Here is a 24,174-nt window from a genome sequence, read left to right as displayed (position 1 = left end):
AATTGTCGATGCGGTAAGAGACCATAGGAAATGATGGAAAATATTGGAAAATACTTCCAGAGACATTTCTACAGTCGCAGACATCATTGGCAGTAACATAACTCTCTAGTGATTCAAAATTCATTATTTGTAATCATACATTCTATAGAAGCTTTTTTTTTAAACAAAAAGCTGTCAAGTCCGGGCTCGCTTTTTAAAGGCGAGGAGGACAAGACAACACGACACGAATAAAAACAAAACCATGAAAGATAGCAATAACCGACTTTGGACTTTCATTCCAGCCTCGAGACTATTCTCGTCTCTCCCGTTCTTACGATTGGGCTCTTTGAAAGCGCTGGAATTTCTGTACAATGTCTTTTGCTCTTTGAGTCAGTAACTTTACAAAAAGGCAGTCAAAGTTAAGTCAAGCGGGCAAAAAAAGAGAAAAGGACAAACCAAGTAGAGTCGAGTGTAAGTGAACATAGCGCGCTCGTTCACATTGCATCTGGGCACGACATCTAGTTGGCGGATAACAGCTAAGCTAAATGCTAAAAACACTTATGATGAGATAAGTTCTCTCTCCAGGCCTTCGGATATGTTGTCGGCCTTAGCTAGTGATATTTTTTGTCTTTTTGTGTTTTTTGGGGTTTGTTACAATGGTGATACTATTTCTTTGGAGCACAGTAGGAAGGGCATTCAATCTTTGTCTGCGATGATGACTTGCTTGCATTGTCAATTTTCTCCATGGGCTCTTGGGCCGTCGGGAACTGACACAGCCAGGCGGACTCTACGGCGCCACCTGTGGCTTCGGTGAGGCGATTGGAAAATGCGCTGTGGGCATTTTGCACATGAAGCTGTTGACTTGGGCGCAGGACATTCGCTTCCATCTTCCAGTCTGAAAGAAAACAATCCATTTCAGTGGAGCGCAAAGCTCTTCTTCTTCCCAAAGCTCATTTGAGGACGCACCTGCCGTAACACAGCGACGCAGTGTTGGTCGAGGCCGACGCGCTGGATGGGTTCTCCCGCGGCCCAGTGGGTGAAGGTCACCTCGTGGCGGTCCGACCACACCAACGTGCCGGGAAGCGCCAGGTCGTTCAGTCCGGTCCACATGTCGCTGGTTTCTGATGGGAGGGAACAGAGCTCTCATCCGGTTCTCAGATGTTGACGGGGACTGTTAATTAACGGTGGGGATGCGCACCGAGGTGGGAGACAGTTTTCACCGTCGCCTGCTCCATCTCGCTGCGGATGGACACCAGTACGGCACCGAAACCACGACACACTTGTTGCGCATCAGCCCAGTTCTTTTCCTCGTCAAACGTTTTGTAGCAGAACCCGGCAAACTCCTCCCAGTCAGGCGCCGCGCATCTGGGCTCTGCAGGCGAGACCCCGTGTGAGTTGTAGTCGTCATGACAGTTAGCGTGAGATAAACAAATGGTTTTGGAACTCACCCCCGTCCGCAAACGTGTGAGACACACCCAGCGGGTCGTTCAAACTGCAAATAGTAAAGCCATAATTAGCCGGTGGCTCTTCATGGTACTTTTCCGTGAAGGTCGGCCACTCACTCTCTGGAGGTGATCCCGTTCCTGGTGGTGCCCGTGTAGACTTGCTGTTTGGGAGCTCTCATCACAATACAATCTCCTCCGATGTCGTTCCGGATGACGCCGGCGTGAATGGCGGCCGCGCAGATGTGCGAGTCCTGCATTTACACAAAGTTGCGGTCACAGACGAGACGTCGACCGGTGGGTGGGCTCAGGCAATCCCCTACCTCCGAGTAGACCAATGTTCCAGCGACAAAGTATTTGGCACAGCCCGGCGGACAGTAGAAGCTGCAGAAGGTAGGTGCAAGTTGTGAAATTGACGACTGGCCGTCATGGTCATGAAACATCGTGTCAGGTGTGACTCACGTCATCCAATCGGTGATGCGGAGGCTGTTGAACTTTCTGGCACAGGTGGTCTTATCTGTGGGACAAAAGGCGAGAGTTTGTGGCATGTTTGGGGTTGTCGTTTTGGGCAACCAAAGCGGCCGCGGATTGCGTTGCTCACCCTCATGTGGGCATCCCAAGATGTCGAAGCGGAGGCCGAATTCTGGACGATTCTCCAGCGGCAGGATGCGGACGTACTGAGCGAACGCGGGCGTCTCAAGCAGATGAGTCCCACCGCCGATGAACTAGAAATCGAATGTTTCCTTGTTTGTTGTGACAAGATTGGAGGATGAGGTCGCGGTCGACTCCATTGGCTCACCTTCCCGTCCGGGTGTTTGGTCCACTTCTTCCTATCAACGCTCAGTCTCATCTCAAGTGGGATGTTCCAGGAGCGAATATCGGTGCTATTGCAGCCCTGGGTCACGATCGCAGTCACCTTTCTCGTGTAGCTGAGGTTCACCAGGATCCAGCTGCCGAGGACTGGAGGGGGGCGGACAAAAGAACACTCAGGAGGAGACCAAAGTGCCAAGCGGTCGATTTTCTACGCACCATTTTTTGCCGGCTTCCAGCAGGACTCCCCGTTGAGGCGGGCTTTATCTGGGGTGGCGTCTTCCATTGAGGAGGAGGCTTTGAAGGAAGAGTCTGCGACGCTGCCGTCGGAGATGCCCAGACTGTCGAGACACACTGAGGACAGCCAAAAGTCATTTGAATTCGGAACGGATGCGTCAAATACAAATCTGGCCATGGAGCCCCTTGTGGGACTCCTTGCATTGTTTTTCTGGGAATGTGAAGAGTCCTAGATTCAGTGCAGAGCGGAAGATCGCGAGGCGTGAATCTCACCTTTCTGTTCACAGCTATAGACCATCTGCAGATATTTGGAGGGGGCAGGGCAGGTCTCGTCCTCCGAAACCTCAATGTGGCATTTTTGCTGTCTGTTGCACATTTTCCTGTAGCGAGGGACGATGCCTTCCACTGAGCAGGTGGTCTCTGCAAGTTACAACGCATTGGTGAGTATGAGCATTGATGCACTGGAATGAGGAACCAAAGGAGCATCTGAACGGTTTGTAAGCATCGCTTCATTTTCATGACGTTTCGTAGCAGGCCAAAATTGTTTGGAGACTTTCAGGAGAAAACCAAGCGAAACGCGTTGAATGGGCCTTCAGAGGTAGGCGGACAAATGCCTTCATTGGCAAATGGTGGATTCTCAGCTCTTACCGTTTCCCGGTGAGTCGTCGTCGTCGAATGAGTAGTCGTCGTTTGAGTCTGCGTCCTCCTGGCAAACGTCGTCACTCCGCCGACCGTAAAAGGCGGACTGGATAGTGATGCGGCTTTGCTTCTGACCCTCAGCCTCACACACGAGGTCAGCAGAATGCTTGTCGCAGACAAGGATCTCCTTAAAGCCTGCCAAAGCATCGTCGTGTCATTTTTGTCTCGTGTCGTTTGAAGCCAACGTTCAAGGAGACTTACCGTCATGAGGGCGCGGCGCTTTTGACGTGTCTCCTGCAAGATAAAAGAAAACGACGCGAGTCGGCACGTTGTGAGAATTGGTCGAGCGTCGCCGCGTCTTACCGCTTTTCTTGCAGATGTAGCCTCTCTTCTTCCGGCAATCGTCAAACTTCCAGCGGCCGTTGCTTGTGAGCAGGGAAAGACAGGACGCACCAGCGGGGTCACCGGGGTCATCTGGAAGGAGACGACAGATGCTCAGCTCCATTCCTCGCAGACAAACATCGATTGGGTTTTTGCGCCACCTTCGTCCATGACGACGTAACCCAACGGGGATCCGTCAGTCCACCCGCTGCCGTCTTTCGTGACGTTGTTGTCGACGCCCAACCACAGAGAGGGAGCGCTCGGGAGTAAAGTGTACAGACCTTTGGAGGTAAATGGTCAACTGAGTTTGAGACAGTCCACGTTGGGGGAATTCAACAGCTCTGATCGCGACCGGACAGACAGACAGACAGACAGACAGACAGACAGACAGACAGACAGACAGACAGACAGACAGATGGCCGGCCAGCCAGCCAGCCAGCCAGCCAGCCTACTTTGTATGAAGGTCTGTTCATGTGAGTCGGCGATACTGAGCAGGTCGCCTCCGCGGCGAAGGCAGTCGTCTCGCGCCTCCTCCCAAGTCTTGGTGGGCTTGCGTTGAATCAGGTAGCAGAAGTCGGAGGAGGATCGCTCCAGCCACCAGCCGCACTTTGCGCTCCAGCCTGCAAGCGAGAGTCGAGTCACTTGAGGGCAAACGGGCGACGAGAGACCACCGCACGTCGACTGCCGAGTGGGACACCCACCTGCCGGCGGAGGAAGAACAAAGTCTTGGACCTTGGCTGCAAGGAAGGAAAAGAGAGGACACGTTAGCATTCTTAGCTTTGCCTTAAAATGTAAAGTGCTTTTCAAATTTATTTATTTATTTATTTATTTATTTATTTATTTATATATATATATATATATATATATATATATATATATATAATTTCATGATTTATTTATTTATTTATTATTATCATTATCATTATTATTATTATCATTATTATTGAGAAGTGCAAAGTGAGTGGTCGTCATTTGCTGACCTTCTTTACAGATGAATGGCTGAATATTGGTGCAGGGCCAGTCCTCAAGTTTTCCAGTCTGCGACAAGGCAGCGCACTCTCCACGTCCGGCCGGCCTGTTTGGGACCCACTCGATCTTGCCCTGCGGACGACACGCCAGACATGACTTTGGCGCGTTTGGTCTCGCTCGCCACCACCGCATTTGCTCCAAAATGATGAGTCCTCTCTCCTCCCACTAATCAACACTTTCCCACAGTATGACTTGAATTCATTGGACAATTTCCATCCACTTAAATCACAACTGGAGTTTCAGACTCAATTTTATATTCTCAGAAATGAGCGACTTCAACCATATATGATTTATTTTTTCACTTCAATCGAATTTATTCTCATGATTTCACAACTTTGTCCTTGTTAGTGCCCCATCTAATTAACACCTTCAATGTTTATCTCTTCTTGGCACATGACGAGCATTCTTGCCAAAGTCGAACTTTTGACTACTTTTGTAGGCCGCTCTAAACGTTTGGCTTACTGCAGGTGTTGCGTCGCTCCACTCAAAGTTGCCCTTGTTCTTCTTGAGTCCCACCCAAGATTGCAATCCTCCTACATATGGCGCGTGAGCTTGGGGAAATCACAAAAAGCGAGAAGAGCATTCAAACGTGTCAGACATTGGGAAACGCTGGGGGGGGAGGGCGATAGCTGGCATCGGCAGTTTGACCCTGGCGCTCACCAGCCAAGAATTTGCCCTCGTCCCATGAGAGGACGCTGGCCAGGTGACCTTTCGATTCTTGGCAGAACTTCTCGGCATCCTTCCAAGTGCGCTCCATCCTCCCAAAGTGATAGCAAGAGCCATTGTACAGGAAGTCGCCAGGGTCGCAGTAGGAAGCTGAAGCCGGCAAGAAACATGGATTACAAAAGCACAAGGGGACGCTGCAGGTGCGAAAAGAAAGAAGAAGCGTCGCTGCCACTCACTCTCCATTCCATGGTAGCCCAATACGTAGTCTTTGTAGGAACACAGCTGTCCCTCCGGGCAGTCTGCAGGAGGACGACGTGATTGCATTCTTTCCTCCTTTCAGCGTCAACATCGACACGGACGTGCACACTTACCGTCGGGCGACCGCTTGCACATGTACGCCAGTGAGGATCCGCACGAGCCATGTCTCCACTTGCCAGGCTGACTGGAGGAGTGCACACCTTGGTTGACGTACGCGCAGGCCTCAATGTTGGAGCTGTGGAGAAAAGTCATAAAAAAAAACCATACACACCCGAGAAACGGTTTTCCCTTCTTTCTCTGTGCCCCGCCTGACAATGAAAGAACGCAAAGAGGTGACCTTCTTACCTTCCGTCTTGACGCGAGTCCCTGTTGGCGTAGGCCGGGGTCACGCCGGTGTCGGACCAAGTCAGCTTCTTTTCCCCCTCTTCAAAAAACTGACACCAGTCCTTGTTGCAGTCCTGCGGAAACCAATCCCGGTTGTCAGTCAACTACCGGTAGCGAGCCAACAGCAGCCTGCGCTTGCGTCTCACCAGATTGGAGAGTCCGATCCAAAAGGGCTTGTCGCCCATTTGCTTCTTCACAAAGCTTTCCTCGGAGAACGAGGAGATGGAGACCAGGTCGGCGCCCTCCCAGAGGCAGTCCTGACGAGCCCCCAGCCACCCGTTGGTTTTCTCCATCTTCTTGTAGCAGTCGGAGCCGTGAGGATTCCATCCGTTTTTGGCGTCACATGATGCCTCGGGATCGATCAATGCTGATAAAACAGCAAAGTTAGTTGCCTTGGTCATTTTTCGACGTTTGGTGAAAAGCAGAAATTCAGCAAACAGGTAACAATGCAGTCGGTCGACCCAATTCAGTTTTTGCCAAATTGCGACGCCTGCTTGACTGGCAATCCACAATTGACAAGTCTTTAGAAGGACACGGGCATTGAAGGCTATTAACCTGAAAGAATACAGTCACGAGAGATAAACAAGGCCAGTTTCAAGATGCTGAATGATCTCAAAGAACCAACTCGGGCTGCCACAAATGATTATTTAGCTCATGGGCTAGTCACCCATGGTATAGTCACTATTGAACGGCGAGCAGCTGATCTTGCATAACCTTCATTCGCTTACAACCTGAATTCTTTACGCTAGGAAAATAAAAAAAGAAGACAAGCATCGTCATGTCGTTTTTGTCTCCCGTCGTTGGAAGTCACCGTTCAAGGAGACGTACCGTCATGACGCTGCTGCGGCGGTTTTGGAATAATTCCTGCAAGACAAAAGCAAAAGACACGAGTCGGCACGTTGTGAGGATCGGCCGAGCGTCGTCGCGTCTTACCTCGTTTCTTGCAGATGTAGCCTCTCTTCTTCCGGCAATCGTCAAACTTCCAGCGGCCGTTGCTTGTGAGCAGGGAAAGACAGGACGCACCAGAGGGGTCACCGGGGTCATCTGGAAGGAGACGACAGATGCTCAGCTCCATTCCTCGCAGACAAACATCGATTGGGTTTTCGAGCCACCTCCGTCCATGATGACGTAACCCAACGGGGATCCGTCAGTCCACCCGCTGCCGTCTTTCGTGATGTTGTTGTTGATGCCCAACCACAGAGAGGGAGCGCTCGGCAGAGAAGTGTACAGACCTTTGGAGGTAAATGGTCGAATGAGTTTGAAACAGTCCACGTTGGGGGAATTCAACGGCTCTGATCGCGACCGGACGGACGGACAGACAGACAGACAGACAGACAGACAGACAGACAGACGGCCAGCCAGTCTACTTTGTATGAGGGCCTGTTCATGTGAGTCGGCGATACTGAGCAGGTCGCCTCCGTGGCGAAGGCAGTCGTCTCGCGCCTCCTTCCAGGCCTTGGTTGGCTTGTGTTGGATCAGGTAGCAGAAGTCGGAGGAGGGTCGGTCCTCCCACCAGCCGCACTTTGCACGCCGGCCTGCAAGCCAGAGTGGAGTCACTTGAGGGCAAACGGGAGACGAGAGACCACCGCACGTCGACTGCCGAGTGGGACGCCCACCTGGCGGCGGAGGAAGAAGAAAGTCTTGGACCTTGACTGCAAGGAAGGAAAAGAGAGGACACATTAGCACTCTTCGATTTGCCTTCAAATGTAAAGTGCATTATATATCAAAGGTATGATTATGATGACGAGAGAGCACGTGGTCATCATCACTTGCTGACCTTTTTTACAGATGAATGGCTGAATATCGGTGCAGGGCCGGTCCTCAAATTTTCCAGTCAGCGACAAGGCAGCGCAGTCACCCCGTCCGGCCGGGCTGTTTGGGACCCACTCGATCTTGCCCTGCGGACGACACGCCAGATCAATATTTTCTCACACTAGATGTATCCATTTGTCTCATGTCTGAGCCGCATTGTTGTCCATTTACAACTGTCTGCCAGCTAAAGCACAATTGGAGTTTCACTCTCAAAGTCCAACTTTGAACAGTGACATTTTGCACTTTGATCATCTCTGATTTCATTCACGTTTTCCAGTCAATGAGAATATCATTATTCCGAAACAAAAAAATGCTCGTTAATGCTCCAGCTGATTTACACCTTGGACGTTTTTCTCGTCTCGTAACAGGACCATTCCTGTCAAAATGTCACTTTTTTTTCTTCTAATTCAGTCAAACTTTGTCTTTCGTCCTGACTTGGAACTGTTGCCACCCGTTATGACGCCTTCATTCTGGGCCAGTGACAACTTTTGCAGACGGCTCCAAACGTTTGGCTTACTGCAGGTGTTGCGTCGCTCCACTTAAAAAGTCCGTCGCGTTTCTTGAGTCCCATCCAGGATTGCAATCCTCCTTTGGAGGGCATGTGACCTTGAGGAAATCAGAAAACGCAACTGAGCACAAGACGAGCATCCCAACTCGACAGATGTTGTGAAGTGCTGTGAGACGATTGCCGGCATCGGCGGTTTGTTTTGAAGCTCACCAGCCAAGAATTGGACTTCGTCCAGTGAGTGGACGCTGGCCAGGTGACCTTCCGATTCTTGGCAGATCTTCTCGGCCTCCTTCCAAGTCTGTTTCATCCCCCAAAAGTGATAGCAAGAGTCCTTGTACAGGAAGTCGCCAGAGTCGCAGAAGGAAGCTGAAGCTGCCGAGAAACACGGATTACAAAACCACAAGGGGGCGCTGCAGGTGTGAAAGGAAAGAAGAACCGTCGCCGCCACTCACTCTTCACGCGATTGTAGCCGAATCCGTAGTCTTTGTAGGAACACAGCCGTCCCTCCGGGCAGTCTGCAGGAGGACGGCGCGATTGCATTCTTTCCTCCTTTCAGCGTCAACATGGCAAGGGACGTGCACACTTACCGTCGGGCGACCTCTTGCACATGTACGGCAAGGAGGATCCGCACGAGCCATGTCTCCACCTTCCAGGCTGACTGTGGTCGTCCACACCTTGGTTGACGTAGGCGCAGGACTGAAGCTTGGCACTGTCGGGAGAAGACACACACGTGAACTAAACGTGCCAATTTGGAGGCTTTTCCTTGCCACGTGTGCTCTCTCGAATTTTGCAAACGGGTTCCATAATCTCGCTGCATGGAGGCAAAAAGGTGACATGAGCTCCTTACCTTTCGTCTTGACCTGAGTGCCAGTTGACGTAGTTCAGCGTCGCAGCGGTGTTGGACCAAGTCAGCCTCTTTTGTCCCGCTTCAAAAAACCGACACCAGGTCTTGTCGCAGTTCTGGAGAGTTCAAACCCGTCCGTCGTCAGTGGCGTAGCAATAGCCAGCCAGCGGCCGCGAGCACTTTGGTCTTACCAGATTGGAGAGTCCGATCCAGAAGGGCTTGTCGCCCATTTGCTTCTTCACAAAGGTTTCCTCGTAGGGCGAGGTGATGGAGACCAGGTCGCCGCCCTCCCAGACGCAGTCGTAACGAGCCCCCAGCCAACCGTTGGTGGTCTCCGTCTTCTTGTAGCAGTTGGAGCCGAAGCGACGCCACCCTTGGTTTGTTTCACATGTCTGAACGACTGAGGACAGACGGACACATTTCGGGATGATTCTGACGTCACAGCGCCACGTTTTCTGCATTCTTCAGCGAAATTAAGATATGCGTCAAACAAGGGGACCACGCCTGCATCAACACTGACATCAGACAAAATTCTTTTTGGTCTAATGACACGCGTTGGGGAGAACGGACCGAGCACCTTGTCTTACCTCTTCTCTTGCAGACGTAGCCGCGCTTCTTCTCGCAATCGCCGACTTCCCGGCCGCCCTCGCCACTGAGTAAGGCGTTGCAGCGTCGACCGGAGGGGTCACTGGAGTCACCTGGAAGGAGACGGCAGATGCTCAGCGCTCCTTCACGGAAATGGACATTTTCCGGCCGGGTCTTAGGCCCACCCACCTGCGGCGGCCAACTGGACGGAATCGGGTGAGGGTTGGGCCGACTGCTCGCTGCCGTCTTCAACCGTGGTGTCGTCGGTGTCCAACCACAAAGAGGAAGCGTTTGGCAGAAGACCTTTGGGTCAAAGGTAAACAAACACGGTTGAAACATCTTACAGGCAAAACGCTTCACCGCAATGAAGTGCGGGAGACGTCTGGCTTGTGTCCTTGTCGCTGGGGGCCACAAGCTTTCCTTTGGAATGAAAGAAACTCGGCAAAAATGCATGTGGTCTTTCATCAAGCACATTACGCGGTGGACAGCCTACCTTGGATGAAGGCGTGTTCCTGCGAGTCGGCGAAGCCGAGCAGGTTGCCGCTGAGGCGGGCGCACTTGTCTCGCGCCTCCTTCCAGGTCTTGGTGGGCTTGGAGTTGATCAGGTAGCAGAAGCCGTCCTTGGCGGGGTTTTCCTGCCACCAGCCGCACTTTGGGCTCTTGCCTGCAAGCGAGACTCGGGTCACTTGAGGGCAAATGGTATTTTGCATGTGGGCTGCAGTGTGGGACGCCCGCCCACCTGATGCTGATGTCGGCGTCAGAAGAAGCGGAAGAAATTCTCTGGCCTTGCCTGCAAGGATGTGAGAGGGATCAAACATGAGAGAGCGCCAAGAAGACAAAGGGCAAATGAGAGGTCGTGACTTTCGGACCTTTTCGACAGATGGATGGACGAAGGTCATTGCATTGGGTCAGGTGAGCGTTACCACCAAATGTCAATTTGGAGCACTCAGATGATCTGTATGAATTATACCACGGGACATCATTCTGCGGGGGGAGGACACAGTGGGCGTGACTTGAGTGTGTTAGTTGTTGCAGTTGTTCCGATGGCCTCCCAGCAAATTCCTTCAAAGTCACTTTATTGATTCAAATCTCTCCAATTCATTTTCATAACCTCTTTCTCACAGTCAGAATTGTTGCCACATTCAGATTGAAACGTTTCAATGAACAAATGAAAGGTGCACTTTGATTCGATTGATCGCCACCATTTGAATCCTCATCAAATGAAAGAACACGTTTGTCTTGCAACCCCACTCAATTCAAATCAAACCATTTGACAGGCAGAGCGAGCGGGCGGGCGAGCGAGCGAGCATGCTTGTCCGATTTGTCCTCCTAATTCAAAACAACTATGCTCTGCTAAAATCACACTTTTTAACATGACGGCTTCATTCTGGCCAATTGACAACTTTTTGGACCTCGATCTGTTGCGCACAGGTAGGTAGGTCACTTACTGGATATGATGTGTCGCTCCACTCAAAGTTGCCATTGTTCTTCTTGAGTCCCAGCCAAGCCAACCATCCTTGTCCATCTCGCCGCACGTGAGCTTGAGGAGAGCGGAACAAACACTTGTTGTGAAACATTGCGGGTCGATTGCTGGCCTGCTCATTTTGCCTTGGCGCTCGCTCACCAAACAAAAATTGTCCGACAACCAGTGAGTGGAGGCTGGCCAGGTGACCTCCCTTGTTCTTGCAGAAATCCTCAGCCGCTTGCCAGGTTTTACGTGTCCCCTCAAAATGGTAACAAGAGTCCTGGTACAGGAACTCGCCAGAGTCGCAGAAGGAAGCTGAAAACCAAAAGAACCTCGTTAGAAAAGCACAAGGAGACGCTGCGGGTGGAGAAAGAAGAAGCGTCGCTGCCACTCACTCTCAACTCGATTGGAACGGTAACCCAAGTCTTTGTAGGAACACGGCCATCCGTCCGGGCAGTCTGCAGGAGGACCACGTGATTGCAATTTTCCTCCTTTCAGCATCAACATCCCAAGAAGAGACAAGACTCACCATCGGGCGACCACTTGCACATGTACGCCAAGGAGGATTGGCACGAGCCATGTCTCCACTTTCCAGGCTGATTGTAGAGGTCCACACCTTGGTTGACGTAGGCGCAGGACTCAACGTTGGAGCTGTCGCGGAAAAGTGGGGGGAAATGAGACACACGACAAGCCAAATTGGAGTTGATTTTCCTCTTTTTTGATCAGAAGAAAGCAAAAGCTGTTTTTGAACCTGCTCACACATTTTTGGAAAGGGTTCCAAAATGTTCCTCCTGTGCATCTTGCCGGACACAGAACGCAAAGAGGTGACCTCCTTACCTTCCCTTTTGACGCGGGTCCCAGTTGGTGTAGGTCGGCGTCATACTGGTGTTGGACCAAGTCAGCTTCTTTTCTCCCGCATCCAAAAACTGACACCAGTCCTCTTTGCAGTTCTGCCGAAACCAATTCCGCTTGTCAGTCAACTACCGGTAGCTAGCCAACAGCCGCTAGCTAGCACTTTGGTCTTACCAGATTGGAGAGCCCGATCCAGAAGGAGTCGTCGCCCATCTGCCGCTTCACAAAGTCTTCCTCGTCCGTGGAGGTGAGGGAAACAAGGTCGCCGCCCTCCCAGAGGCAGTCGTGACGAGCCCCCAGCCAACCGTTGGTTGTCTCCATCTTCTTGTAACAGTGGGAGCCGTGTAGAGTCCATCCCTTTTTTCCGTCACATTTCTTGATTGATCCTGATGAAACAGCAATGTCGCCTTGGTCATTTGTCAGCGTTTGGTGAAAAACACAAATTGAGCAGACAGACAAGAAGGAAGTCGGCCGAATTCCCTTTTGGCCAAATCCCTGTTTGCCGTGCACAAGGTTGGTCAATAAAGCCAATTCTGATTCTGAAATCATCTATCCACAAAAAATCAACAAGGCCCTTTTTTTGTTTTTTCTCACGATAATCATCAACCATTTTCAAGATGCTGAATAATTCCAAGGACATGTCAAAGGACGGAGGAAATTCAGTCCTCTTCTGTCACGCCGACCGACGCGCTTTCATCGCAAACCGTAATGCGGCCATAACGCAGTGCGTGCACTGTCCGTGTTTTCTTTTTTGTATGTCAAATGTTCACATAACCCAATTGATTACATGTGGACAAGTAGTATTATTTTTTGGATGAGCGAAAGGCAATTCATTTGGAAGCAGTTGTGTGGCCTTGGAATCCCCCCCGCCACCCTCCCTTTGCTTTTCTTCCCCGGCCTCTGCTGTCCCCCCTCTTGCCTGCTCAGAGCAGGGGAGGGAGGGGCGGGCGGGCGGGCGGGCGGGCGGGAGGAGAGAGAGGGCTGCTCTTCTTACACGCACACACGAAGAACGAACGAACGAACGAAAGAACCCCGACCTGACCCGACACGCCTCTCAGCAGCAAATCGACATCACGTGACAATAAGGGCGCCGCAGTGCCCATTGAACCAATTTGAGATGAAAGTGACGGAGCTAGGAAACGGGCCATTTTTTTTTTCTTGAGAGTGCTCGTGCGCCTCCACGTGTATTGCGCCCTGAGCGGTCGCCCATATTGCCCATAGCAAAAAGCTCCCACCTGATGCTGATGTCGTCACCGGAGGATACCGGAAGAAATCTCTGGCCTTGCCTGTCGGGACGTGAGAGGATCAAATATGAGAGAGCAACCAGAAGACAAAGGGCAAATGAGAGGTTGTGACTTTCCGACCTTTGTGACAGATGGATGGACGAGGGTCACCGCAAGTGTCCATGTAAATTTGACCATCATCCGACAATTTGGAGCAGTCATATGATGATGTAGAAAGAGACGAGGGGACGTCATCCTGCGGAGGGAAGACACAGCGGACGTGACTTGAGCGTGTTAGGCGTTGCAATTGCTCAGATGGCTTCCCATCAAATTCCTTCAAAGTCACTTTATTGATTCAAATCTCTCCAATTCATTTTCATAATCTCTTTCTCACAATCAGAATTGTTGCCATCTTCCAAACGTTTCCCTGTAAAATGAACGGTGCACTTTGATTCTACTGATCACTTGATTGCTTTTTCCCTCTAAATTATCATTTGAATCCTCATCAAATAAAATTAAAAAAAACTATTTGTCTTGTAACATGACTCAAGTCACAATCAAATCCATTTGACAGGGAGAGCATTCTTGTCACGTTTTTCCTCCTAATTCAGCACAACTTTGTTCTGCTCAAATGACACTTTTGCCCTCTCACATGACAGCTTCATTCTGGCCAATTGACAACTTTTTGGACCTCGATCTGTTGCACACGTGTCACTTACTGTAGCTGATCCATCGCTCCACTCCAACTTGCCATTGTTCCGGCGGAGTCCCAGCCAAGAATACAATCCTTGTCCATCTTGCCGCACGTGAGCTTGAGGAGAGCGGAACAAACACTTGTTGTGAAACATTGCGGGTGGATGGCTGGCCTGGTCAGTTTGCCTTGGTGCTCGCTCACCAGCCAAAAATTGTCTGTCAACCAGTGAGTGGACGCTGGCCAGGTGACCTCCCTTGTTCTTGCAGAAATCCTCAGCCGCTTGCCAGGTTCTACCTGTCCCCTCAAAATGGTAACACGAGTCCTCGTACAGGAACTCGCCAGAGTCGCAGAAGGAAGCTGAAACCCGAAAGAACCTCGTTAGAAAAGCACAAAAAGATGGTGCGGTGTGAAAAGAAGCGCCGCTGCCACTTACTCTCCAGTCGATAGTAAATGGAAGCAGATGCTGTGCGGGAACAGGTACGTCCATTCGAGCAGGCTGCGGAAAGATGACGTAGTTGCGCTTTTCTTCTTTCAGCGTCAACATTACAACGGGGGTTCAGACTTACCGTCGAGCGGCCGCTCGCACATGTACGCCAAGGAGGATCCGCACGAGCCATGTCTCCACTTGCCAGGCTGACTGGAGGAGCGCGCACCTTGGTTGACGTACGCGCAGGCCTCAACGTTGGAGCTGTCGGGGAAAAGTGGGGGAAAATGAGACACACGACAAGCTAATTGTGTGAAGGCGATGGCCTTCACACATATGTTATTCTACACCATTCACTTTATTATTAGTGTGAAGGTGAAACCTTCACACTATTGTTATTGTTGTCCTTTATTAGTGTGAAGGTGAAACCTTCACACTATTGTTATTCCTGTCCTTTATTATTATTAGTGTGAAGGTGAAACCTTCACACTATTGTTATTCCTGTCCTTTATTAGTGTGAAGGTGAAACCTTCACACTATTGTTATTCCTGTACTTTATTATTATTCTACTTATTCCGCTCACTTTTTCGCTGATTAACTACTTCCACATACTTCAACCGATTCACTCCGTTCCACTTTTCACTTATTCCAAATATTCATGACAGGGGTGCTTACATTTTTTTCCTTCCAAAAATTTTCCGTTTTCACAAAATTCCCAAATTTCCGGCAATTTTTTCCCCATTCATTCTTAATGGCAGATTCAACATTTCACATTTACGTTGTTCCAGTTTGAAATTCACATCATTCAACACATTCAAATCACATTGGGGACATTCCCAAACTTGCCAAATTCAAAATTTTCACGTTTTCATCTTTTATTTTGAAATTCACACCCAATTCACCAATATTTCCTTCTTCCCTTCTCATTTCTACATTTTTCAACCCATTCAACCCATTCCAACTTTCAACTGTTCATTATCTTTCTACCTATTCCGCAACTTACCAAAAACTTCACATCTTTTATTTTGAAATTCACACCCAATTCCTTTTTCCCTTCTCATTTCTACATTTTTCAACCGATTCAACTCATTCCAACTTTCAACTGTTCATCATTTTTCTACCTATTCCACAACTTCCCACTTACCAAAAACTTCACATCTTTTATTTTGAAATTCACACCCAATTCCTTTTTCCTTTCTCATTTCTACATTTTTCAACCGATTCAACCCATTCCAACATTCAACTGTTCATCATTTTCTACCTATTCCACAACTTCCCACTTACCAAAAACTTCACATCTTTTATTTTGAAATTCACACCCAATTCCTTTTTCCCTTCTCATTTCTACATTTTTCAACCGATTCAACCCATTCCAACTTTCAACTGTTCATCATTTTTCTACCTATTCCAACACTTCCCAAAAACTTCACATCTTTTATTTTGAAATTCATACCCAATTCCTTTTTCCCTTCTCATTTCTACATTTTTCAACCGATTCAACCCATTCCAACTTTCAACTGTTCATCATTTTTCTACCTATTCCACAACTTCCCAAAAACTTCACATCTTTTATTTTGAAATTCACACCCAATTCCTTTTTCCCTTCTCATTTCTACATTTTTCAACCGATTCAACCCATTCCAACTTTCAACTGTTCATCATTTTTCTACCTATTCCACAACTTCCCAAAAACTTCACATCTTTTATTTTGAAATTCACACCCAATTCCTTTTTCCCTTCTCATTTCTACATTTTTCAACCCATTCAACCCATTCCAACTTTCAACTGTTCATTATCTTTCTACCTATTCCACAACTTCCCAAAAACTTCACATCTTTTATTTTGAAATTCACACCCAATTCCTTTTTCCCTTCTCATTTCTACATTTTTCAACCGATTCAACCCATTCCAACTTTCAACTGTTCATCCTTTTTCTACCTATTCCACAACTTACCAAAAACTTCACATCTTTTATTTTGAAATTCACACCCAATTCCTTTTTCCCTTCTCATTTCTACATTTTTCAACCGATTCAACCCATTCCAACTTTCAACTGTTCATCATTTTTCTACCTATTCCACAACTTACCGAAAACTTAACATCTTTTATTTTGAAATTCACACCCAATTCCTTTTTCCCTTCTCATTTCTACATTTTTCAACCGATTCAACTTGTTTCAACGTCATTCTTCTTCACCTTCACACGCAATTTCTTCAGGAATTGCAAATTCTAGTTATTATTATTAGTGTGAAGGTGAAACCTTCACACTATTGTTATTCCTGTCCTTTATTATTAGTGTGAAGGTGAAACCTTCACACTATTGTTATTCCTGTACTTTATTAGTGTGAAGGTGAAACCTTCACACTATTGTTATTCCTGTACTTTATTATTATTCTACATCTTCTGCTCACTTTTTTGCTGATTAACTACTTCCACATACTTCAACCGATTCACTCCGTTCCACTTTTCACTTATTCCAAATATTCATGACATGGGGGCTTACATTTTTTTCCTTCCAAAAATTTTCCGTTTTCACAAAATTCACAAATTTCCGGCAATTTTTTCCCCATTCATTCTTAATGGCAGATTCAACATTTCACATTTACGTTGTTCCAGTTTGAAATTCACATAATTCAACACATTCAAATTACATTGGGGACATTCCCAAACTTGCCAAATTCAAAATTTTCACGTTTTCATCTTTTATTTTGAAATTCACACCCAATTCACCAATATTTCCTTTTTCCCTTCTCATTTCTACATTTTTCAACCCATTCAACCCATTCCAACTTTCAACTGTTCATCATTTTTCTACCTATTCCACAACTTACCAAAAACTTCACATCTTTTATTTTGAAATTCACACCCAATTCCTTTTTCCCTTCTCATTTCTACATTTTTCAACCGATTCAACCCATTCCAACTTTCAACTGTTCATCTTTTGCCTACCTATTCCACAACTTCCCACTTACCAAAAACTTCACATCTTTTATTTTGAAATTCACACCCAATTCCTTTTCCCCATCTCATTTCTACATTTTTCAACCGATTCAACCCATTCCAACTTTCAACTGTTCATCATTTTTCTACCTATTCCACAACTTCCCACTTACCAAAAACTTCACATCTTTTATTTTGAAATTCACACCCAATTCCTTTTTCCCTTCTCATTTCTACATTTTTCCAACCGATTCAACCCATTCCAACTTTCCACTGTTCATCATTTTTCTACCTATTCCACAACTTCCCACTTACCAAAAACTTCACATCTTTTATTTTGAAATTCACACCCAATTCCTTTTTCCCTTCTCATTTCTACATTTTTCAACCGATTCAACCCATTCCAACTTTCAACTGTTCATCTTTTTGCCTACCTATTCCACAACTTCCCACTTACCAAAAACTTCACATCTTTTATTTTGAAATTCAACCAAAATTCTCTAAAATTCCGTTTTTCTACTCTAATTTCTACATTTTTCAACCGATTCAACCCATTCCAACTTTCAACTGTTCATCATTTTTCTACCTATTCCACAACTTACCAAAAACTTCACATCTTTTATTTTGAAATTCACACCCAATTCCTTTTTCCCTTCTCATTTCTACATTTTTCAACCGATTCAACCCATTCCAACTTTCAACTGTTCATCATTTTTCTACCTATTCCACAACTTCCCACTTACCAAAAACTTCACATCTTTTATTTTGAAATTCACACCCAATTCTCCAATATTTCCTTTTTCCCTTCTCATTTCTACATTTTTCAACCGATTCAACCCATTCCAACTTTCAACTGTTCATTATTTTTCTACCTATTCCACAATTTACCAAAAACTTCACATCTTTTATTTTGAAATTCACACCCAATTCTCCAATATTTCCTTTTTCCCTTCTCATTTCTACATTTTTCAACCGATTCAACCCATTCCAACTTTCAACTGTTCATCATTTTTCTACCTATTCCACAACTTCCCAAAAACTTCCCATCTTTTATTTTGAAATTCACACCCAATTCCTTTTTCCCTTCTCATTTCTACATTTTTCAACCGATTCAACCCATTCCAACTTTCAACTGTTCATCATTTTTCTACCTATTCCACAACTTCCCAAAAACTTCACATCTTTTATTTTGAAATTCACACCCAATTCCTTTTTCCCTTCTCATTTCTACATTTTTCAACCGATTCAACCCATTCCAACTTTCAACTGTTCATCATTTTTCTACCTATTCCACAACTTACCAAAAACTTCACATCTTTTATTTTGAAATTCACACCCAATTCCTTTTTCCCTTCTCATTTCTACATTTTTCAACCGATTCAACCCATTCCAACTTTCAACCTTTTGCCTACCTATTCCACAACTTCCCACTTACATTCCCCGAAGAAGTTATTCATACATTTCGCCTTCACACGCAATTTCTCCAGAAATTGCACATTCTAGTTATTCTATTTTATTCCCGCCACTTTTTTGTCCCGCTTCTTCTTCCACATAATTCATCCGATTCACTCCATTCCACTTTTCACGTATTCCAAATATTCACGACATGAGCGCTTCCATTTTTCTCGTTCCGAAAATTTTCCGTTTTCGCAGAATTCCCAGAATTCCGACAAATTTTTCCCCATTCATTCTTAATGTCACATTCGACATTTCACAAAATTTCGTTTTTCACCTCTCATTTCTACATTTTTCAACCGATTCAACCCATTCCAACTTTCAACTGTTCATCTTTTTGCCTACCTATTCCACAACGTCCCACTTACCAAAAACTTCACATCTTTTATTTTGAAATTCAACCAAAATTCTCTAAAATTCCGTTTTTCTACTCTAATTTCTACATTTTTCAACCGATTCAACCCATTCCAACTTTCAACTGTTCATCTTTTGCCTACCTATTCCACAACTTCCCACTTACCAAAAACTTCACATCTTTTATTTTGAAATTCAACCAAAATTCTCTAAAATTCCGTTTTTCTACTCTAATTTCTACATTTTTCAACCGATTCAACCCATTCCAACTTTCAACTGTTCATCATTTTTCTACCTATTCCACAACTTCCCACTTCCCAAAAACTTCACATCTTTTATTTTGAAATTCACACCCAATTCCTTTTCCCCATCTCATTTCTACATTTTTCAACCGATTCAACCCATTCCAACTTTCAACTGTTCATCATTTTTCTACCTATTCCACAACTTCCCACTTACCAAAAACTTCACATCTTTTATTTTGAAATTCACACCAAATTCCTTTTTCCCTTCTCATTTCTACATTTTTCAACCGATTCAACCCATTCCAACTTTCAACTGTTCATCATTTTTCTACCTATTCCACAACTTCCCACTTACCAAAAACTTCACATCTTTTATTTTGAAATTCACACCCAATTCCTTTTTCCCTTCTCATTTCTACATTTTTCAACCGATTCAACCCATTCCAACTTTCAACTGTTCATCATTTTTCTACTTATTCCACAACTTCCCAAAAACCTCACATCTTTTATTTTGAAATTCACACCCAATTCCTTTTTCCCTTCTCATTTCTACATTTTTCAACCGATTCAAGCCATTCCAACTTTCAACTGTTCATCTTTTGCCTACCTATTCCACAACTTCCCACTTACCAAAAACTTCACATCTTTTATTTTGAAATTCAACACAAATTCTCCAAAATTTCTACATTTCTCAAGTAATTCAACACGTTTCAACGTCATTCGGCAGCATTCCCCGAAGAAGTGATTCATACATTTCGCCTTCACACGCAATTTCTCCAGAAATTGCACATTCTAGTTTGGAGTTGATTTTCCTCTTTTCGGATCAAAAGAAAACCAAAGCTGTTTTTGAACCTGCTCACACATTTTTGGAAAGGGTTCCAAAATGTTCCTGTGCATCTTGCCGGACACAGAACGCAAAGAGGTGACCTTCTTACCTTCCCTTTTGACGCGTGTCCCAATTGGTGTAGTCCGGCGTCATACTGGTGTTGGACCAAATCAGCTCCTTTTCTCCCGCTTCATAAAACCAACACCACTCCTTTGTGCAGTCCTGCCGAAACCAATTGCGGTTGTCAGTCAACTACATGTAGCTAGCCAACAGCCGCTAGCTAGCACTTTGGTCTTACCCGATTGGAGAGTCCGATCCAGAACGGCTTGTCGCCCATCTGCCCCTTCACAAAGTCTTGCTCGTTCTCGTCGGTGAAGGAGACAAGGTCGGCGCCCTCTAAGACGCAGTCGTGATGAGCCCCCAGCCAACCGTTGGTTTTCTCCATCTTCTTGTAGCAGTGGGAGCCGTGAAGAGTCCATCCGTTGTCTGTGTCACATGTTGGCCCAGAATTGGTTGATCCTGATAGATCGGTTAATCCTAATGAAACAGCAAAGTTGCCTTGGTTTGGTGAAAAGCAGAAATTGAGCAAACAGACAAGAATGAAGTCGGCCGAATTCACTTTTTGCCAAATTGCGTCACCTGCATGACCGACTTGGGCATTAAAAGCCAATTAGCCTGAGAGCATAAACATGGCATTTTTTTCCATGAGATAATCATCAAACGGTTTCAAGATGCTGATTAATTTCAGGGACTGTTACACATGTCTAAAAACGGAGGAAATTCAGTCCACGTGCTACCACTTGGCCAGGCAAGCTTGTTTTTTTATTCAAGTGCGGCCCACGTCAAAAGAGTCCACATTCGACTTTTTTTTATTTATTTTCATCTATCGCCAAAAGATACAAACTAAAATAATATATTCACCCAAAAAATCAACAAGACGCATTTTTGTCACGAGATAACAGTTTCAAGAAGCTGAATGATTTCAAGGACTGTTGCACATGTCTAAAAAGGGAAGAAATACAGTCCACTTCTGTCATTCTGCCGCCACTCGGGGAGAGAAAAGTTGGGGTTTTTTTTTAGCTCAACTCCTGCCCACAGGATGGCGCTAGAAGTCAACCAATTCCACTTCCAACTTTTTATTTTTTATTTTTATCAATTACCAAAAGATACTTTGACAATCTATGCACAGGAAGACGTGTTGGAATTTCACGCCTCTTGTAACAAATCTTCGTGACTATCACTTCCTTTGCCCCACCGCCCACACACGCTCCAGTGCAACGTATTTGCCCTTTTTCTTTTTTGGGGGAATAAGAAAAACGCAATGTGTGGTTGCAAATATTAAAGCCAATAGTGGTGCTATTGTGTTGCTAACTTACGTGTGTGCACCTCGCTATATAGGACGTAGACATGAGTCCGTATGACGTTTTTGTTGATTTCGTTTGGAGGGACGGACAAACAAGTGCCACGTTAACATCAAAGTGGATCAAATGATATATTCTCTCCTCTAATTGTGTCGGTTGCATGTCCTATTCGATATGAAACATTGTTTGGTGGTCAAAAGAGAGCAGGGAGGGCTCTGGATACACTCCATCACTATCCAAAGGATTATTTGATCACTTATGCTTAGCGCCACATTGAATAAACGACTTTTGTTGCAGGCCGGACGGACATCGTCATTACTCTTAAGTACAACCTTTGCTTATTTCCGAGACAGTATGTGAGGAGAAAAACGGATTTCAAGAGAAATGAAACAGAATTTTGTCCTCACTGGGGCTCTTTTACTCCCCAAACATATTTGATACATGTCTATGTTGAGGACTTGCTGTATATCATCCTCCCTGTGATATTGGGGTTCTCGCATGTTCATATTTAACCATTACAATCATTTTCTTCTGCTCTGTCACTTCAGTTACGGAATCATTCTAAGATTCGTTTCCTCGCAAACTTCTTTCTCTCGAGTTGCCGCGCGCATTTGGGCGAGGGAGGGGGGAGTGGGGTTGGAATGTGCCATTGTGTCTCGCAATCAATGTCAGCTTGTTAAAGAGGCATAAAACCAGGTAAAAAAGACTCTTTGCACTCACAACACAAAGTTTACGTGCACAAGAGCAAGCGCTGTTACATCCATTTGAAAAGAACTCCATTTGGGTCCAAAAAGTGGACCGAATTTGGGTTGAAAATCAAACCAAACTCTTTTGCGCAGAACAGTCCATTTCGTACAAAAACTCCTCAAATGCCAAAACGCCCCATAGTTGAGACCAATTCACCCAACTTCCTAAGTCGGTCCCATTTTGAACCCGGCGGCGGATCCGCACTGCCATCCGAACCACACACGTTCTTCCAAAGTTGTCATTAAGTTGTACATTTTGGTCGATGTACTCACCGTCTGCGCAGCTGTACAACATCCATACGACGCAAGACAGAAGAACCAGCGCCAGGCGCACGGCCGGCGGGGTCATCATGGCCTCGAGGCTATTGAACGCAGAAATCTCGGTGTGGTGCTCGAAACAAGGACAGCCGCCCGCTCGACAGGCGCTCGCTCGCTCGCTCACTCGCTCGGCTGCTGCGGCTGCGGCTGCTGCTCGGCCCCCACCTTCGCGAGTAACGCACCATTGGAAGAGCGCGTTCCCGCGGAGACGCTCTGTACGTGTGCGCGTCTTTGAGCGATGGAATGCGATATCATTTTTGGCCACCTTTGTCCAGACTTTGGACACCACTTTGATTTTATTCGCTATGGGAAAGAGGGGACGCAAGCAAAAAAGCGGGACAACCTTTGGGGTCACTTCAACCTACGTTTTAAAGTGAAACCAAGTCATGCGTAAAAGTTTTTTTTTTTTTTTTTTTTTACTCGACATCCGTCAAAGTGGAATCAGCTCATGACAACGTCGACTGACTGAAAGATCAAAAACATTGGCTCACTCAATCAGCCGACATTTTCTCATCACATCAGGGGCGGTTGCTTGCGAAAAAAGGCAAATGAGCAGGTTGTCACGTAGCAGGAAGGATGGCTTCCGATAAGGCACCGGCGGTTTTTACCCAAGGGGGTGTCCAGTGGCGTGCTGGGACCATTTCCCAGCCCGGGAGTTTCAAATCCAACCGGCCCATTGGCAGGCGCACAGAATAGTGGAATACGGCCGCGTCACTTGACTCCACTATATTTAAGCGCTGACCAAGGGGGACAGAAAATAACAGAAAACAAAAGATGATACATCATTAAAATATATAACAAATATATAGGCTACTGTAGCAGTTGAATTATGTTTTATGTTCAAGATTTTTTATTCGCCACGTTTGAGCGTGCCAAACAAGGAATTTGACTTCGGTACATCACAGCCTGGGTGGTATCGCCCAACTTGAGACACCGGGAAGAGAACTGCGATGCAAAATGGGTGTTGTAGTTCCGAATACGGTGGAATTGAAAATGCATTGAATTAAAAGCTAGATTAAAATTTCATTCATTTGTAGCCGATCAAATGATGGCCCCCACCGGCCCCACGTGGGAGCGGCCCTCGTCTCTCCCGATTAGCCAGCATGCTATTGGGGGTGTCTCAGGATCCCCCCACCCCATAAAAATGTATTTATTATTTATTCATCACTCTTGTTTGTGCCTCCTTGTTTTTATTTGTTTGTGTTGTTTACTTGTATGTATATTGTGTACTATGTCTTGTCACCGTGGGATAGTGGGAACGTCATTTCGATTTCTTTGACTTTGACCTTTGACTTTGACACACGGGGTTGTCTTATATTCGGCCCAATACGGTACTTTGCCACCAGGCACCAGACAAGTATCAATTTGGGAGCAAACGTTTCCTTAATATGTATCGGTTTGCCTGTGAGTTAGGTTTCGCTTTCTTGTCCCCTGCCTCCTCCCTTGTTTCCAGGAAATTATGCTCAGGCCGTCTTAGTTACATTGAAGGTCATTCAGTGGTGCACCGTTTCCTTGCTGTCCTGAATCTTCATCAATTGGAATTTTACTCTCTGTGATTCCACCATTGTCTTTTTCAGTGACATACGCTCACTCATTCACGAAAGCACCCAAGTGACTGACTGTGTGTGTGTGTGTGTGTGTGTGTGTGTGCGTGTGTAGGTTTCGTTTTCTTATCTCCCTTTTCTCGGAACCTAAAT

General features: G+C 46.2%; 3 protein-coding genes across 3 annotated transcripts in view; 1 reads left to right on the top strand and 2 right to left on the bottom strand.

Annotated features, from left to right (window-relative positions):
- The window catches only part of ttc29 (tetratricopeptide repeat domain 29), a 37,778-nt gene that overhangs the window by 3,810 nt on the left and 9,794 nt on the right, over positions 1–24,174 (top strand). The gene's annotated exons all lie outside the window — the stretch shown is intronic.
- The window catches only part of LOC119128163 (endothelin-1 receptor-like), a 35,095-nt gene that overhangs the window by 3,937 nt on the left and 6,984 nt on the right, over positions 1–24,174 (bottom strand). The gene's annotated exons all lie outside the window — the stretch shown is intronic.
- On the bottom strand, positions 895–22,508 carry LOC119129663 (macrophage mannose receptor 1-like). The gene is made up of 43 exons (XM_037263028.1): positions 22,433–22,508; positions 20,351–20,538; positions 20,162–20,274; positions 14,375–14,496; positions 14,242–14,271; positions 14,010–14,165; positions 13,834–13,925; positions 13,256–13,370; positions 13,127–13,177; positions 12,066–12,277; positions 11,877–11,989; positions 11,569–11,690; positions 11,435–11,497; positions 11,199–11,354; positions 11,023–11,114; positions 10,444–10,558; positions 10,314–10,364; positions 10,068–10,238; positions 9,764–9,877; positions 9,577–9,687; positions 9,181–9,389; positions 8,993–9,105; positions 8,733–8,854; positions 5,420–5,482; positions 5,178–5,333; positions 4,980–5,068; positions 4,469–4,589; positions 4,190–4,225; positions 3,941–4,108; positions 3,650–3,769; positions 3,471–3,581; positions 3,369–3,401; positions 3,117–3,302; positions 2,742–2,888; positions 2,451–2,585; positions 2,221–2,381; positions 2,023–2,146; positions 1,884–1,938; positions 1,745–1,805; positions 1,542–1,675; positions 1,428–1,471; positions 1,178–1,351; positions 895–1,100 (listed from the first exon to the last, which is right to left on the bottom strand). The coding sequence occupies exons 1-43, from the start codon at positions 22,506–22,508 to the stop codon at positions 895–897; spliced, it is 5,031 nt and encodes a 1,676-aa protein (XP_037118923.1).

Source organism: Syngnathus acus, chromosome 10, assembly GCF_901709675.1.
Source record: "Syngnathus acus chromosome 10, fSynAcu1.2, whole genome shotgun sequence".
Lineage (NCBI taxonomy): Eukaryota > Metazoa > Chordata > Actinopteri > Syngnathiformes > Syngnathidae > Syngnathus > Syngnathus acus.
Note: the sequence above shows the minus strand (reverse complement) of the source record. Positions and strands in the feature narration are given on the sequence as shown.